General features: G+C 40.7%; 1 protein-coding gene and 1 pseudogene across 1 annotated transcript; both read right to left on the bottom strand.

Annotated features, from left to right (window-relative positions):
• The window catches only part of LOC115821465 (NACHT, LRR and PYD domains-containing protein 12-like), a 67756-nt pseudogene extending 61809 nt beyond the window's left edge, over nucleotides 1-5947 (bottom strand).
• A 5968-nt stretch (nucleotides 5948-11915) lies between these two features.
• LOC115821464 (homeobox protein goosecoid-2) lies at nucleotides 11916-13942 on the bottom strand. The gene is made up of 3 exons (XM_030785291.1): nucleotides 13681-13942; nucleotides 12828-13060; nucleotides 11916-12017 (listed from the first exon to the last, which is right to left on the bottom strand). Exons 1-3 carry the CDS (start codon nucleotides 13940-13942, stop codon nucleotides 11916-11918), a joined length of 597 nt encoding a protein of 198 aa, XP_030641151.1.
• Between the last annotated feature and the right edge of the window lie 2446 nt (nucleotides 13943-16388).

Below are 16388 nucleotides of genomic sequence, written 5' to 3'. Positions count from 1 at the left end.
GTACAGCATATCATGTCATAAACACTGGTCAATGTGACAGAGTGACAATAAGGAATCATCTGCTGAAAAATCATATAAGAGTTTACAGGTAAAGTGACTGAATCAGTGAGTGAAATTGCCTGTTGTTAGGTGACTGCTTCATTAAATCTGGCTTATTTAAATGTTTGGTTTTATAACTAGAAACTGCCACATATATAAAAATTTTTGTTATAACTTATTGGATCCAAAATTGCCCCACTATCTCATTATCTAAGCCGCTTATCCTGATTAGGATCGCGGGGGGTACTGGAGCCTATCCCAGCGCTCATAGGGCGAAAGGCAGGAAAACACCCTGGACAGGTTGCCAGTCCATCACAGGGCAGACACACAGACAAACACATTCATACCTAAGGGCAATTTAGTGTCTCCAATTCACCTAACCTGCATGTCTTTGGGCTGTGGGAGGAAACCGGAGCTCCCAGAGGAAACCCACGCAGACACGGGGAGAACATGCAAACTCCACACAGAAAGGACCCTGGCCACGCGGCCGGGAACCAAACCCGAAACCTTCTTGCTGTGAGGCGACAGCGCTACCCACTGCGTCACCGTGCTGCCGTTATTGAGGTCTATGAAACATTTTTTAGTTGTGTATTCGCACACAACCAGTTTGATTATGAAATTAAATTTCTAGTATAAGTTTAGCTAACACATTATAAATACACTCACTGTGGCACAGAGGGGGCTGGTTCTCTGCTGAAGTTTGGAGGGTTATGCATGGATATGTCACTCTTCATAGACACACAGCTGGGTACTGGAGATCCTGGTCTCAGTGGCCTGTAGTCAACAGAATCCTCCTCCTCATTGTCCCCATAGCGACTCCTCTTTAAGACAGAATCCTCCTCCTCATTGTCCCCACAGCGACTCCTCTTTAAGACAGAACTCTCCTCCTCATTGTCCCCACAGCAACTCCTTTTTACCTCCTCACACTGTCCAGACTGACTCATTCTACAGACAGTTCTCCTCTCTGTGCCCACAGTAAATCCTTTTAGTTTTCTCCATACTCACAGTGCCCAGTGAGACTTGTTTAGGTCTGTGGACATAAATACACTTTAAGCGTGGAGAAGTTCCAAATAATATTCATGCCTGTCTAACACGGACACACAGCACATAAATATATTTTCTTTTTATTCTGATTCAGTTGGGGAAAAGATCACCATTTAGAATCACTCAGTGTTTCTGACCCTTTCCTCCAGAGGTGAGTGACCTTTGAGTGACCTTTGATTTGATCTTTGAGTGACCTAGAACTCTCATACACAATGTCCAGTGACTTTTACTGAAAACACCTGATGTGACTATAACACTGTCAATGCTCCAGAGACATACAGTTATGTGTTATAGTAAGTATGTTACACTGGCCCTGTCTGCTGCCACAGAGATTCCTAAAAAATAACAACAACAACAACAATAACCTCTTTCACTGCCCATATGGAAACCTCAGGACAACAATTCAGACGTAATTCACATTGTTAAAAACACAGTGTCTTAAGTCTTAAAATACATGACAGTAATTTTATGTTACCTGAAAGTAATTTTATGTTACCTTCTCTAGTGTCCAATTTCATCACAACCAATACAGAAAAAAGAACAAAGCTTTTCATCTCTTCATTAGTCTAATGATTCACTGATTATTTTCTCTCTCTTTCATACTTTCACTATTGCAGCATTAGAGTTCAAACTGAACTACTATGTGAATGTAACTTTGTCTTTACTGGTATTCAGATACACAATGATGTGACGTGAATGATGTGAACTGTAAAAACCAGTTGAACCCGACTACGGTCTATGGGAATAGCCCAATATAACGCTCCTTCTATCTTTTTTTTAGATATTTATTTCCGTATTGGGACATTTGGTTAACACAATCACACAACAACCTAATTCACACACACACGCACACATACACACGAGACGTTTTCATCCAAAAATCATATTCTTCTCTTGCCTCAAACACCAGATTCAGATCTGTGTATTTTTAGGAATGAAGACCCTGATAAAACCATCCACGTTCACACTTATACTGATACTGTGTCATGTAGACACACAGACAAAACCATCCACATTCACACTGATACTGTTACTGTGTCATATTGACCCTGATAAAACCGTCCACATTCACACTGATACTGATACTGTGTCATGTAGACACACTGATAAAACCATCCACATTCACACTAATACTGTTACTGTGTCATATAGACACACTGATAAAACCATCCACATTCACACTGATGCTGATACTGTGTCATGTCGACACACTGATAAAACCATCCACATTCACACTGATACTATTACTGTGTCATATAGACACACTGATAAAACCATCCACATTCACACTGATACTGATACTGTGTCATGTAGACACACTGATAAAACCATCCACATTCACACTAATACTGTTACTGTGTCATATAGACACACTGATAAAACCATCCACATTCACACTGATGCTGATACTGTGTCATGTCGACACACTGATAAAACCATCCACATTCACACTGATGCTGATACTGTGTCATATAGACACACTGATAAAACCATCCACATTCACACTGATACTATTACTGTGTCTTATAGACACACTGACAAAACCATCCACATTCACACTAATACTGTTACTGTGTCATATAGACACACTGATAAAACCATCCACATTCACACTGATACTGTTACTGGGTCATAAACAAGTGTTTTAATCTCGTCAACGAAATTAATGACAAAAATATTCGTTGACAAAGGGATGTTTAATTTAGTCAATGATGGTGACGACTAGATGAAACACTGCACCATGACGATGTAATAAGTAAATTTGATTTCATTATATTATTGACGAAAATATGACGAAATGAAAACATCGTGAGACGTTTATCATATCCTTAAACATTTTAGAAAGAATGTGGATGATGTAAATAGTCCAATCACAGACATGCATTTACTGTTGCAAAGGAATACGGTCAGACCATGTTTTTTCTGGCCGTATTCACTCCCGCAGTTTTCATGATATCAATTCAACATCATGAGTTCAACAACTTTTCAACAACCAAGGAAGTGCATTACCTACATTCATCAACATCCTAACATTAAGAGAGAAATTTTTCTGCATTAAAGTTCAGTTTTAAACAAAATACACATTTAGTAAGCGAACATTTCATCTTTCCATGTAAAGTCAAAATACATACATAGATAAACATACACAACACCTTACTGTTTCAAACTTTATATCATAGACAAACTGTTACAGTTACAGTATATCTGACAGAAATATTCCTAAATGTTCACCTACTGTGATGTTATGTACGAACATTAAATATGAAGACACAGTCTCAGCATTATTAACTGAACTCTGATCTTAACCTTCTAAACTGAAACATCTGCCAGTATCTTTCAGTGCAAAATCTTCCATTAAATGAAATCTGTTATAGAGACCATATACTGTATTAAAAGAACTCTACTATAGAGACTGTATACTGCATTAAATGAAATCTATTATAGAGACTGTATACTGTATTAAATGAAGTCTGAAGTCTGAGGTCTTCTCCAAAGTGTTCAGTGTGATTAACACAGTTCTTCTGCTGAACACCAACAGTTTCACAACAAACATCACAAGATAAAGAATATCAACTGTACCAGCTTTGTTTCAGTAAAAACTTTTCTTTTAGACATAATCCAGATCTCTTTACTGTGACATAGTTCAAGCTGAACAGTGTTCTTATGGCTGTTTCCTTATCTGTCTTATGGTTGAAAAACCAGTTTGACTAGTTTAACTGTGGAAATGCTCAACCTGATCTTCCATATATATGCCACACATACACAGACACATGCACAAACTCTCTCTCTCTCTCTCTCTCTCTCATACTCATACACACACACACAGCACACACACACACACAAACACACACACACACTGTGTGGAATGCTACAGTCCATGCTGATGTTAGTCACTTTAGCCGTCAGTGGAATGTGTTTCAGACTTGGGTGAAGTCTCTAGGCTGAGAAGCAGTCATGTGTATGAGAAATGTCAAAACATTGTTATAGTTTTCCCTACACAGACATCAATATGATACTGCTATTACTGTTACTGTAAATATAAAATTAATGTCCCTTAATTTTCACATTTAAAAGCAGGCCTTATACCTAATTTGTATGTACCACTTCAAGCTGTTTTAACCATTTTCACATTAAGCCTTTTATGCTGCTCCTGGGAGGTTAAAAGGTTGTGACAAGATTGACCAGCAGGGGGAGCTAGCAGCTAAACTTATTCAAGGGTCCATTGACCATTGTCATAAATCTTCTCATACAAGCACATTTCCTTTGCTGAGGTTAATCTACCTCAGGAGCTGTGCACTTACACACAAGATTCACCAGATGTGTCAACACTACCTTTATATTACTGTGACTAAGGCTCACATAACATAAACCACTTTAACCACAACACATACATCTTATGAGTCAATCAAATCACATTTATTCCCATATTACTTACAAGTTAGACCAGTAATCGCTCCCATTTCCCACTTTATTTATCTCAGTGTTAAGACACCACACAGCCATTGGACACAAAGTCTAGTGAATTATGACACTATTTATTGTTGAACGTTGTGTGAATGGAGTGTCTGGATTCTTCATGTCATGATCTTTACTGAGTTCTAGAGTTTTAGTCAGAATTAACACACTGCAGTCCAGGCCGTCTGAGAGGTGTTATTCCAAAATAAAAGTTCCTTTTCATTGCTTGTGATTGATTGTATAAGTACAGGGCCATGCTGCGTCCACTAATGGAGTTAAACCAAGCCCAGAGATCTGTACTGTGTAAACCATAGAAACCCTCAGTCTTCTGCAGACAAATGTCTCAGCTGATAAAGGGCTGTGTATGAGAGTGAGTCTGAAATATCAGACGGCAGCGGTCCAGCTCTGAAAATTTCTGCTCTAACTCATGGCTTTTAGGGACCCCTAATTGCTTTAGACTGTTGTGATGGATACAGACCATTTTTAGCATATGGTGAACCTGAAAGCAGCCTGTTACAGTTAAACTGGTCTCCATAGTAGTTATGATTTATTTATACATTTAAACTGGTCTCCACTGTAGTTATGGTTTATTTATATATTTAAACTGGTCTCCACTGTAATTGTGATTTACTTAATTATTTAAACTGGTCTCCATTGTAGTTATTTGTTTATTTATATATTTAAACTGATTGCCACTGTAGTTATGATTTATTTGAACTGGTCTCCATTGTAGCCATGATTTATTTATTTATTTAAACTGGTCTCCACTGTAGTTATTATTTATTTATTTAAACTGGTCTCCACTGTAGTTATGATTAAGATTAAGGGTTAAGATTCCTTTATTCTCATATTATCATGCACTTGGGTAAAATCAATATATGTTCCAATATAAAATCAATATGTTCCTCCTATACCAACAGCATTTATAAATTAATGAAGAGAGTTAAGAGTTAAAGCAACAAATATCTATATACAATACACACAGTACACATACACGATGTGTTCAAGAGTGTTCATGATCCTCACAGCCTGGGGTATGCTGTTTAGGAGCCTGGTGGTCCTGGTGCAGATACTTCTGTATCTCTTCCCTAGTGGCAGGGGGAATACATGCTGTGGAAGGGGTGGAAGGGGTCCATGATGATGCTGAAGGCTTTGCGGGTGCAGCGCTGGTAGAAGATCTTCAGCAGGGATGGGAGAGGGGCACCGATGAACTTCCCCACTGTGCTCACCTGTTGAGCTGTTTCTGTTTGAAAGTTGTGCAGTTTCTGAACCAGGCTGTGATACAGTAGGTCAAAACACTTTCAATGGTGCCCTCGTAGAAGGTGGTGAGGGCTGGAATGGGTAGACTGGCCTGCTTGAACCTCCGGAGGGGATGGAGCCAGTGTTGGGCCTTCTTGACGATGGCCATGGTGTTAGTGGTTGAGGACAGATTTGTCCACCAGGTGCACTCCCAGGAACTTGATGCTACCAACTCTCTCTACAGCCATGGCATCAATGATCAACAGGGACTGGTGCTCTGTGCAGGCCTTCCTGAAGTCGATCACCATTTTCTTGGTCTTCTCAACGTTCAGGGAGAGGTTGTGTCTGTTGCACCATGCTGTCAACTGCTCCACCTCCATCCTGTATGCTGACTCATCGCCTTTGCTGAAGAGATCCACAACTGTAGTATCATCAGCGAACTTGATGATGTAGTTGTTGCTGAGTTACAGGTGCCAGTATCCAACTCCAGTGACCTCAGCTTTTCCAACAGTGGCTGTGGTATGATGGTATTGAAGGCTGAGCTGAAGTTGATGAAGGTGTAGGTGTAGGCATCTTGGTTTTCCGGATGGGACAGGATGAGGTGGAGGGTGGTGGGTATTGCCTTGTCTGTGGACCAATTAGTTCTATATGTAAACTGTAGGGGGTCCAGATCAGTGGGGAGGTGGGCCTCAATGTGTTGTAAGACCAGTCGCTCGAAACACTTCATCACTATCAGAGTGAGAGCCATTGGACGGAAATCATTCATGCAGACTGGGTTGGGTTTCTTGGGCACAGGTAAGACGGTTGCGCTCTTGAGGCAGTTGGGCACTACTGCTTGGCTGAGGGACATGTTAAAGATATCTGTGAAGACATCCTTCAGTTGTTTTGCACAGTCCTTGAGAACGCATCCAGGTATGTTATCTGGACCAGCAGGCTTCCAGGGATTAACATTAGAGAAGGCTCTCTTCACATTGGCTGGAGACAGTTGTAATACCTGTTCACAGGGTGCTGGTGTCAATTTCTGTGCTGTGGTATTATTTGAATCAGCCTTTCAATGTCTTCATTTTTCCAACTTAAGGCCGTGGGAATGAATGAGCAGGTAGTTGTTTCCAATGCACTTTCGAGTCCCTCTATTGATAAATTAAATTCCACTTATTGGCACAAAAATTATCGACCAAAAAGACTTGACAATTCCAATAAAGCAACATGAAAATTAAATTAGATTTGTAACATGAAGTGAAACGAATTGAATCAAGTGTGGTCAAAAATTCGTATGCAACCACCGTTACTCAATCTGCCATTTACCAGACAAAGTTCCAACTCAAATCTGCTGGGTTCTCCCCCTGGTGACGTAAATATGCCATGGCTCTACTGTAAACATCAGTATAAACTATCATGTAGAATGTCATTTTACCACTTTAGCACATAGATGCATAGATGCATATTCAAAGGCATAAATTATATTGCCATTCAGAAGTATTTACATGACATTAATTCACATAATGGCTGCAACATTCTGGCCCCTCATTTTTGTATTACAAGCAATTACAACACAATTTATCAGTAGCCATGACAACACAGTATAAAGTAAATACATGATCTTCAAATGAATTCAACACATTATCTATCAATTGCGCTAAACACGGTTGGCACAGTGGCGCAGTGAATAATGCTGTTGCCTCACAGCAAGAAGGACTCGGGTCCGGTTCCTGGCCGGGCAGCCAGGTTCCTTTCTGTGTGGAGTTTGCATGTTCTCCTCGTGTCTGCATGGGTTTCCTCCCACAGTCCAAAGACATGCAGGTTAGGTGAATTGGAGACACTAAATTGCCCCTAGGTATGAATGTGTTTGTCCTGCGATGGACTGGCAACCTGTCCAGGGTGTTTACCCACCTTTCGCCCTATGAGCGCTGGGATAGGCCCCAGCACCCCCCGCGACCCTAATTAGGATAAGCGGCTTAAATAATGAGTGAGTGTGCACTAAGCACAGTAGTCCACACATTTTACAAAAATATCAAAAAGGTTATCTTTAGAAATAGTCCGTAGGTATATTCTTCTTAAAGACTCAAAAAAGGACAATAGTTCCATGTAATTTTGATGGACTCCATGCTTGTGCTCAAAATGATGTAAGCCATGTAGTGAGGTGTATAGCATCTGTTAGTATATGAGCATTGGTATATGTGTGGAGACAGAGGTTCCAGAACTTGAAGGCTTTAATGGACTTACACTGCCTCCATCAGAAAACATTTCTTGTCGATGGGCTTTTCTAATTCTTTTGTTTGTGTCTTGACGCGAACACGTCAAACAAATCCTTTAAAGTCTGCCATTGCTTCAGTAACTCGTCCAGTGGGCCATGAATTTTTTCATGCAGAATCATCTGTTATGAGAACAAAGTCTCCAATAGCAAAATTTCCTCATCATCTAGTACTTCTTGTTTCGCTACTTTACTTCCTGCACCAAGCACTCCCAAACACCTCCATGCTGGGCTCCGTATGGAGGGTTACAGATCCATTTTATTCCATACTGTGTCAGAGAATTTTGGATTAAAACTGACAAAATCCGACTTGCTCAGTCTTCTGGCAACTCTTAACACACCATCAGCAACAACTGGGTCGAGCTTGTACAGATGTCTTGACCTCCTATAGTACCAGTGCTCAGGGCAGCCATTTCATCTTCATAATACTTTCTCTGCACAAAGCATACTATGGCTCCTTCTGCCAGAGATAGGTCTTCAGCTGAGAGTGCTGTGGTCCATTTGTTTAGTACACATTAGGTTTCCACTGGATGTGTTTTTTGATTTTCTGTCGTTCTATAATTTGCTACTGAAGTCTTTCCTTAAGTTTCAGAATCCATGCCTCAGCTCTTCTGAGCTTTGTCCAACTGGAAAAGTACATCAGTAGCTTAGTAGTGGCACACATTTCCTGTTCTAGTGCAACTGTACAGGATAGGATCTCATCCTTCACCTCTGAATCAGCATCAAGATGGGTACATGTTTCATCCATTACTGCAGGCCACTGACATTGAGGTTTTGAGAAGATCAGGGCCACGGATCCGGGTCTGAGATTTTATGAACGGGCCTATCTTCATGCCCCATTAGGCTGCGTTGGCAGGATTCAGCTTGGAACTAATGTGTCTTCACTGAGTCACTTTTGACAGTGTCCAGATTCTGGGCATTCTTACATCTTACCATTCTTATGAAAAGGTAACTTTAAGTAGTAATGCCTATCTTTAAGCATTGCTGAGGTTTGCATTATGTCCATAAACAAACATTGTGCTCATCACATTGTGCTCATCATGTGCTCATCACAGTGCTGTTCCACAAAATCCTGATTATACTGTCTCACAAACAGTCCCTCCATGTTGCTAACGGATATGTGATTTACCAGAACAGGAGTATCATACCCATCACCATCCATACTATGACTGAATGGACCATTGATGACCCACCCAATGAGAGTTTTCACAGCATAGGGTCCGCTGCCCTCACTGTTAATTATTCTCCAAGGTTCCAGTGCTTTAGGAGCATTTTCACCAATATGCAGCCCAATGCTTTTACTCTAGTAAAAGTAAAAGTACCACATTAACCTTTTTACTTGTGTAAAAGTAAGTAAGTACCTGCTTTTAAATATACTTAAAGTATTAAAAGTAAAAGTACTTGCTGGGTGTATTCCCTAATGCTATGGTCTACAATATCATTAAGTGTGCCTACTGTATGTATACTTTGTTTAATACATCAATAGTAGGGGCTGTGCCATTTTAATTAACAATGCTGCAGATGATGCTACTGCAGATGATGCTACTGATAACACTGGCATTTATACTTTTGCCAGACTGTTCTTACAGGAGATGGAAATTTGGTTTGGCTCAATATAAGCATGCCAAGTAGGGTTGACGGTCTAACTTTTAAATTACATTTCATTGTAATTAAGAATAATTTTTAGAACCGGTTATCTCAAACAGCTCTTTTAAATAACGCCATGGGTGGCGCATGTCTAATGGCTGAATCTCTGTGGTGGCCTCTCTCGAATCCATTTTGGGTGTTTTATCACCAGTTAGTGCTGCTGCTGATGCTGATGCTGCTGCTGCGGGCGTGCCCCGCTTTTGTTGAAGGAGGGTCTAACATTACCTGCCCGCTTTGATTGGTTCAGTGGACCAATTCCCCTCTCGCCATTGGTAACTTTAAAACTAACAAAGAAACAAAAAAACGCAATGTGACTGTAACGTGTAATGCAACGCATTGTAGAAATGTAGTGGAGTGGAAAGTATATATATTTGCTATAAAATGTGATGGAGTAAAATTCAAAAGTACCCACAACTAAATCTACTTAAGTAAAGTACAGATACATGAAAAATGTACTTAAGTACAGTAACGAAGTCCTTGTACTTCATTACATTCCACCACTGGTGATTTGATGTGTTCACTTCATGTCTTCACTTATTACAAATAATAAGAATTTATTGTATAGGTTTTGCAATGAAAATTATTGAATGAACAGAATGATTGGAATAAAATATCAACAAGTTGCTCCATTCAGAATTACTGACCTCAGTGTATCCAGTTTCCAGTTTGGATTCTTTAGTGTTGCATAGAGCATCGTCACTCCTGAATCCTGAAGACCAGTGTTACTCAGGTCTAGTTCTCTCAGGGGGCAGTTTGCTGACTTCAGAGCTGAGGCGACAGTTTCACAAGACTGCTGAGTGAGTTTATAGTCTCTGGGTCTACACAAACCTCACCTTTATTCATATATTTAAAGAAGGGTTACTTGTTTTGGTGTTATTCAACAATAAAGAACACCGTTTGGAACTATTTGTCTGTTTATTTAGTAGCCAAGAACCAGACGCTATTAGGCTAAGCCTTGCAATCAATGTATTATGCTTATGTATTTGGGCAAACAGCCCACCGCTCACTTTGCTGTTGCTTACGGTGGCTTGTGCAATATCTTGCTGTCTATGCGAGTGTCTGTCTTTTTTTAAATGTGCACTAAATAAGAAAACGTTATCTCTTAACCTACACTATGATATGGATTCCATTGCTAAAGTTGGCAGTTTGCAGGTCGGGTGGTTGATTAAAGCATATTTTTGCGGGTTGGGCGGTGCGGATTGGCTCTCATAATGGGTCAGGTGGGTGCGGATATTAAAAAATCCTGATCCACGCATCTGCTCAGCAAAACGTGGGGGAATGCAGGTGGTGTCTCCAGAGGGATGTTAGTGCGCCTTGGCGTCTGTGTGTATCCTTCAAGATCAGTTATGGTGATGGCAGTCCGACAGGTGTGCAAAAGGTGAAAGACTCCAATAGTGCCAATAATGATGAGGAATAGGGAGAGGATATCGACAACTGCTACTAACTAATATATGGTGCCACATCAGTCGGCAGCAAACTCTTTAAAGAGTTCTCGAGCTCACCCCAGCATCCCAGCATATCCCAGCATTCGTTGGACAAAAAGCAGGGAAAAACCCTGGACAGGTCGCCAGTCCATCCCATCCCAACACAGTGGAGAAGAAATAATCTCAGTGTATTGTTAATCTTTTTATAAGCGCCAGTAAGAAACAGTAATCGTAGTCATTCACAACTTACAGTATTTGCATACTCATAAAGACACATGATAATCAAGACCCCCACCCCTCCCCGTCAACCAAACAAAACCTTCACAAGAGAGAAAAAGTTTTATTGTGCACAATAGGAATATTTTCTTCAGTATGTGTAAAATTACAGTAGACATATACAACAAAGTTACACTATGTGGGAAAAAACACAACAGAATTACAGACATCTTGTTGAAACTGTTAAAAAATAAAGTTCAACAAGCACAAATATTAAGACATTTTATCTGTCTTCACAGTGTTCACAGTGTTCACAGTGAAATTATGCATTATTTATGTAATGTGACAAAAGCAACAAACAAAACAAAAACTATATAGTTCATTTGAAAAAAAATACACTGGTCAACATTTCAAGAAATAAAGGTCCATTATCTTGCTATGAAATGTACAGTTCAAAGCTTAGTGGATTGAGAGAGTCTCACAATCTCTCTCTCTCTCTCTCTCTCTCTCTCTCTCTTTCTTCCTTTCTCTCCCATGCACACACACATACTTAAACACACACATTCTTGCCCTCCTTTTTTTTTTTTTAAAGAGAAGTTTCAGTCACTGCTGTGAAGATTTTTCCATTCATCATTGTCTCGTAGACTGAACGGGAGTCTTCTTTGTCTTCTCCACTTTGCTCTGCGGTTTTTAAACCAGACCTAAAGGACCAACAGGGTTTTAAACCAGACCTAAAGGACAAACAGGGTTTTAAACCAGACCTAAAGGACAAACAGGGTTTTAAACCAGACCTAAAGGACCAAAAGGGTTTTAAACCAGACCTAAAGGACAAACAGGGTTTTAAACCAGACCTAAAGGACCATCAGGTTTTTTGAATGGAATGTTTGGAGCATATACTGTTTATATTATGTATATATTGGAGTGCACTACTATATATTATACCTCTTACTACTATATATTATACTTATGGAGTTTTCTCATAATATGCACACAGAGAGCTGTGATGAACTACACATATCATGGTTTTATTCCATGACAGTTTCCTCAGAACAGAATTTAGGGACAAGAAAGGGGATCAGCATTGCTTTGACAAACTGCTCAGGTCAAAACTTAGGGGCAAGAAAGCGGATCGGTAATGTTTTGACAAACTGCTCAGGTCAGCATAGCCAGAGCCGTCTGTTATTTTTCAATTTCGAGAGCTCTTAAGACCAAAGGTATGTTGTGGGTTGGAAGATGGCTCAGCTTCTAATAATTCTGCACGGTTAATCATGGCAATGTGGTGAAGAGTTTATTCTCATTTAATAAAGACCAGCTGTAGATAATGAACTGTTTAAAATATAAAAAATATATATTTTCATATATTCACATATTTCTCATACCTATCCTCAAATTAAATTCCTCCGCCTCCTTTTAAGCACATTAACTACACTGAGTGTCAAGGATGATGAATGATGTTTAATCATGACTCATCATTGTTTATTAACGGTTTAATGATTGAGTCTATCCATTACCTCCACTCTCTCTTCTCTGAGGTGCGTTCTCTCTGCCAGCTGTTCCCGTGTGTGGATGTCCGGGTACTGGTTCTGCAGAAACAGCTCCTCCAGGGCGTCCAGTTGCTCCTCTGTGAATATCGTGCGATGACGACGGATTCGTCTTTGAATCTGACCAAACCTCTCTCCGCCGTGAGCCTCGCCTGTCAAGCATGCCTCCGTCAGCAGCCTGGTGCTCCACGCAAACCGACAGGCTGAAATACGACACGAAGCGACACGGGACTTTATCGAAAACATTACTGGTAAGACTATCATCAAGGTTTCAGTCTAATGGCAAATTTGACAGTTAAAATAATGGATCTGATAGCACTTCTGTCAAATCAGCAACAATTCATATAATAAACAAACAAACAAACAAACAAAAATAACTGTAAACACACAAGAGCCTATTAACCTATTAATAATACAGGCTGTTAACTATTTTACTGCAGTTTTGTGAACAAAATATTTAATCAAATGCTCTAACAGTGAAACCTGTTAGTGAAAGCCAATTTAAGGCTAAAGTTAAGGCTCCTTTCCTTCACTACTTAGGAAGAGACCAGGGGGGTATTAGTGAAAACTCTAAGTTGGTTAACTCAGAGCAGGTAGTAAACCTCCTGATAGAAGAGCCCTGTGGCTTCATTCTCCTAGCAAAACAAAACCATATGGCTCTTCTGTTAGGAGGTTTACTACTTACTCTGAGTTAATTAGTTTTCACTAAACTCGCTTTCTGGAATACCCCTCTGAGTCATACCTGGTCTTACCAAGAGCCTAAACTACGAGAAGCTTAGGACATCAGCCATTCCACTGCCAGTGACAAAGATCTGAGTCTTACGGGTTGTTGGAAGGTAGTCAGCCTGCAGCATCTCCCCACAGTGGGTGCAACAGCAGCAGCAGAGAAAAGCACACTGACCAGGGTCTCTGCGGTTGGTGACCATCTCCGATCTCGGCTGCTCCAGGGGAGACACCGGCGAACCGCGCGAAGGAGAAACTTCATTCAATAGCTTGGTCTTGTCTCCTCTCTCAGAAGCTCTGCTCAAGATGCTGTCTATGGTGAAAGAGAACTTTCTTCTCCCCGTCGCAGTGTGCCCGTCCATGCCGTCAGGGCTGGAGATGCTGAGAGGAGCCAGCAGACTGCTCTCTCTCTGCCTGAAGCTGAGTTTAGAGAAATGTGTTCCTTCTCTCCCCTCTTATGCTTTGTGTCAGACACCTTTTTTTTTAAGTCAGCATATTAAAAAAAAGGAGACAAAACATAATCCCTGCCTATACACCAGGAAAAAGGAAAAAAAATAAACGTATATGGGCGATTGAAGCTAAAATCCCGTCTAATCTGGCCAGTTTTGTCAAGGTTTTAGCGAAAACGAGAGGTTCGGATAATCTCGTCTTGCAGAATAGAAATCAGATTGCACTGTATTAAATGAGAGGTTACAGGGCTGCAGAAATCCTCATTGTTGAGGTTTTAGCAAAGGGATAAATTGTCTGGCATTAGAGACTTTGGTTTAGTGCTGCCTCTGGGCTAAGAATGACCTTAGGTGAAAAGGAATAAGAATGTGAATGTGTGTGTGATTGTGTGTGTGTGTGTGTGTGTGTGTGTGTGTGTGTGTGTGTGTGTGTGAGTGTGTGTGTCTGTGTGCATGCACACTTGAGCCCTTCATTCATTTGTCCCTGTCACTCACATCTATTTGTTTAGTTGTTGCACATGATATTAAAAAAAAGGTTAAAGAACGTTTAATAAATGAATTTATTGGGGTAATACCTAACATTGGAAAATCATTCAAGCCTATTTGCTTTGCACAGTCATCTGTCTGTGTCTGTCTGAAAGGCCTCAGGCTGACATGGCTTTGTTCTTCCACAGTGACACATCACTGCTCCACAGAACATAGAGAGGACAAGCCCTGGTTTTTCAGTTTGGAAAAATAAAAATAAAGAAAAGACAAGCCCTGTTTTCATGCAAGAGGGAGACTTTGGTTCACCTATACACCTATCTCCTATACATGTAGAGTTCAAGAAATACATTACAGGTTGCACAGTGTATAAAACAGCTATGCGCTACAACAGTTTTTTTTATTATTTAGAAACAAACTATGTCATTAATATTTACAGTACAAAACCAGTAAACCAACATTTTTATGATATCTTCTTAGGGACTAATGTTGTAAGTAAGTTACTGTAAATGTAACATAGTTTCTAACACAAAGTGTACCAAGCAAGACTGAACATTCCCCAAACCCAGGAATCAGTGCCCCAGTCACTGACTAAATGAACCAGAGTCCTGTGTCTTCAGAGAAGCACTGGTTGTGAAATGTTGTAGTGCATATATGTAAACTGAGAATGTGGATGTGAAGCTCCAGGAGCCAGGATTGTCCTTCCAGCCCTTATTACTGGTGAGCAGACAGGAGAGATCAAACAGCATAACTAGAAGTTTTGTGTTTGTTCTTTTTTTTGCAATTCATCGACTCTCTCTGAAAATATACTTTCACTAAAGTTCACAACACACAGAGTCAACTGCTTATGGACCAGGTTTGATGTAATATGACCTGTATCCAGTAATGTATCTGCTTTTGGACAGGTCTGGATACTGACACAGGGAGAATCTTTCTGTGCCTTCGTGCTGTAGTGTGAGTTGACGTTCTGGTTTGGAATTGACACGGCCGTTTTCATATACTGAATGGTGTGCTATTGATTTAAGAGGAACTATATGTTGCATGTATGTAACCTGGGGGAAGAGGCATAAGGGGGCACGCAGTTGAGACTAACAGTGGTGAAGTTTAACAGTAAAAGTGGTGTCCGTTATTCAATTCAGGAAGCCTAATTGATTAATTAAGGTGAAGAAAAAATAACAAAATATAACAGCTGTGTCTAGCAGTACCCTCTCATCAGCCCCAGTGATTCATTCTGTCCTCTCATTCAGGAACTGGACATCTGCTACAATGGATCCTCTCCCATATAGTCCACACACTTCTACTGAACCAAGCACAGGCTCTTCTCTACTGCTCCACACACTTCTACTGAACCAAGCACAGGCTCCGCTCTACTGCTCCGCACACTTCTACTGAACCAAGCACAGGCTCTTCTCTACTGCTCCACACACTTCTACTGAACCAAGCACAGGCTCTTCTCTACTGCTCCACACACTTCTACTGAACCAAGCACAGGCTCCGCTCTACTGCTCCACACACTTCTACTGAACCAAGCACAGGCTCCGCTCTACTGCTCCGCACACTTCTACTGAACCAAGCACAGGCTCTTCTCTACTGCTCCACACACTTCTACTGAACCAAGCACAGGCTCCGCTCTACTGCTCCACACACTTCTACTGAACCAAGCACAGGCTCCGCTCTACTGCTCCACACACTTCTACTGAACCAAGCACAGGCTCCGCTCTACTGCTCCACACACTTCTACTGAACCAAGCACAGGCTCTTCTCTACTGCTCCACACACTTCTACTGAACCAAGCACAGGCTCTTCTCTACTGCTCCACACACTTCTACTGAACCAAGCACAGGCTCCGCTCTACTGCAGAAATACGTTAGCACATTGT

Source organism: Chanos chanos, chromosome 9, assembly GCF_902362185.1.
Source record: "Chanos chanos chromosome 9, fChaCha1.1, whole genome shotgun sequence".
NCBI lineage: Eukaryota > Metazoa > Chordata > Actinopteri > Gonorynchiformes > Chanidae > Chanos > Chanos chanos.
This window is presented reverse-complemented; position numbering and strand designations above follow the sequence as displayed.

What these genes read in the sequence shown, in the direction of transcription:
- LOC115821464 (XM_030785291.1), bottom strand. Translation starts at nt 13,942, where the DNA reads ATGGACGGGCACACTGCGACGGGGAGAAGAAAGTTCTCTTTCACCATA. An exon ending in TGACTACCTTCCAACAACCC is followed by an intron (nt 13,061 to 13,680) that starts GTAAGACTCAGA and finishes GTCGTATTTCAG; the next exon opens with CCTGTCGGTTTGCGTGGAGC. An exon ending in TCAGAGAAGAGAGAGTGGAG is followed by an intron (nt 12,018 to 12,827) that starts GTAATGGATAGA and finishes TTGGTCCTTTAG; the next exon opens with GTCTGGTTTAAAAACCGCAG.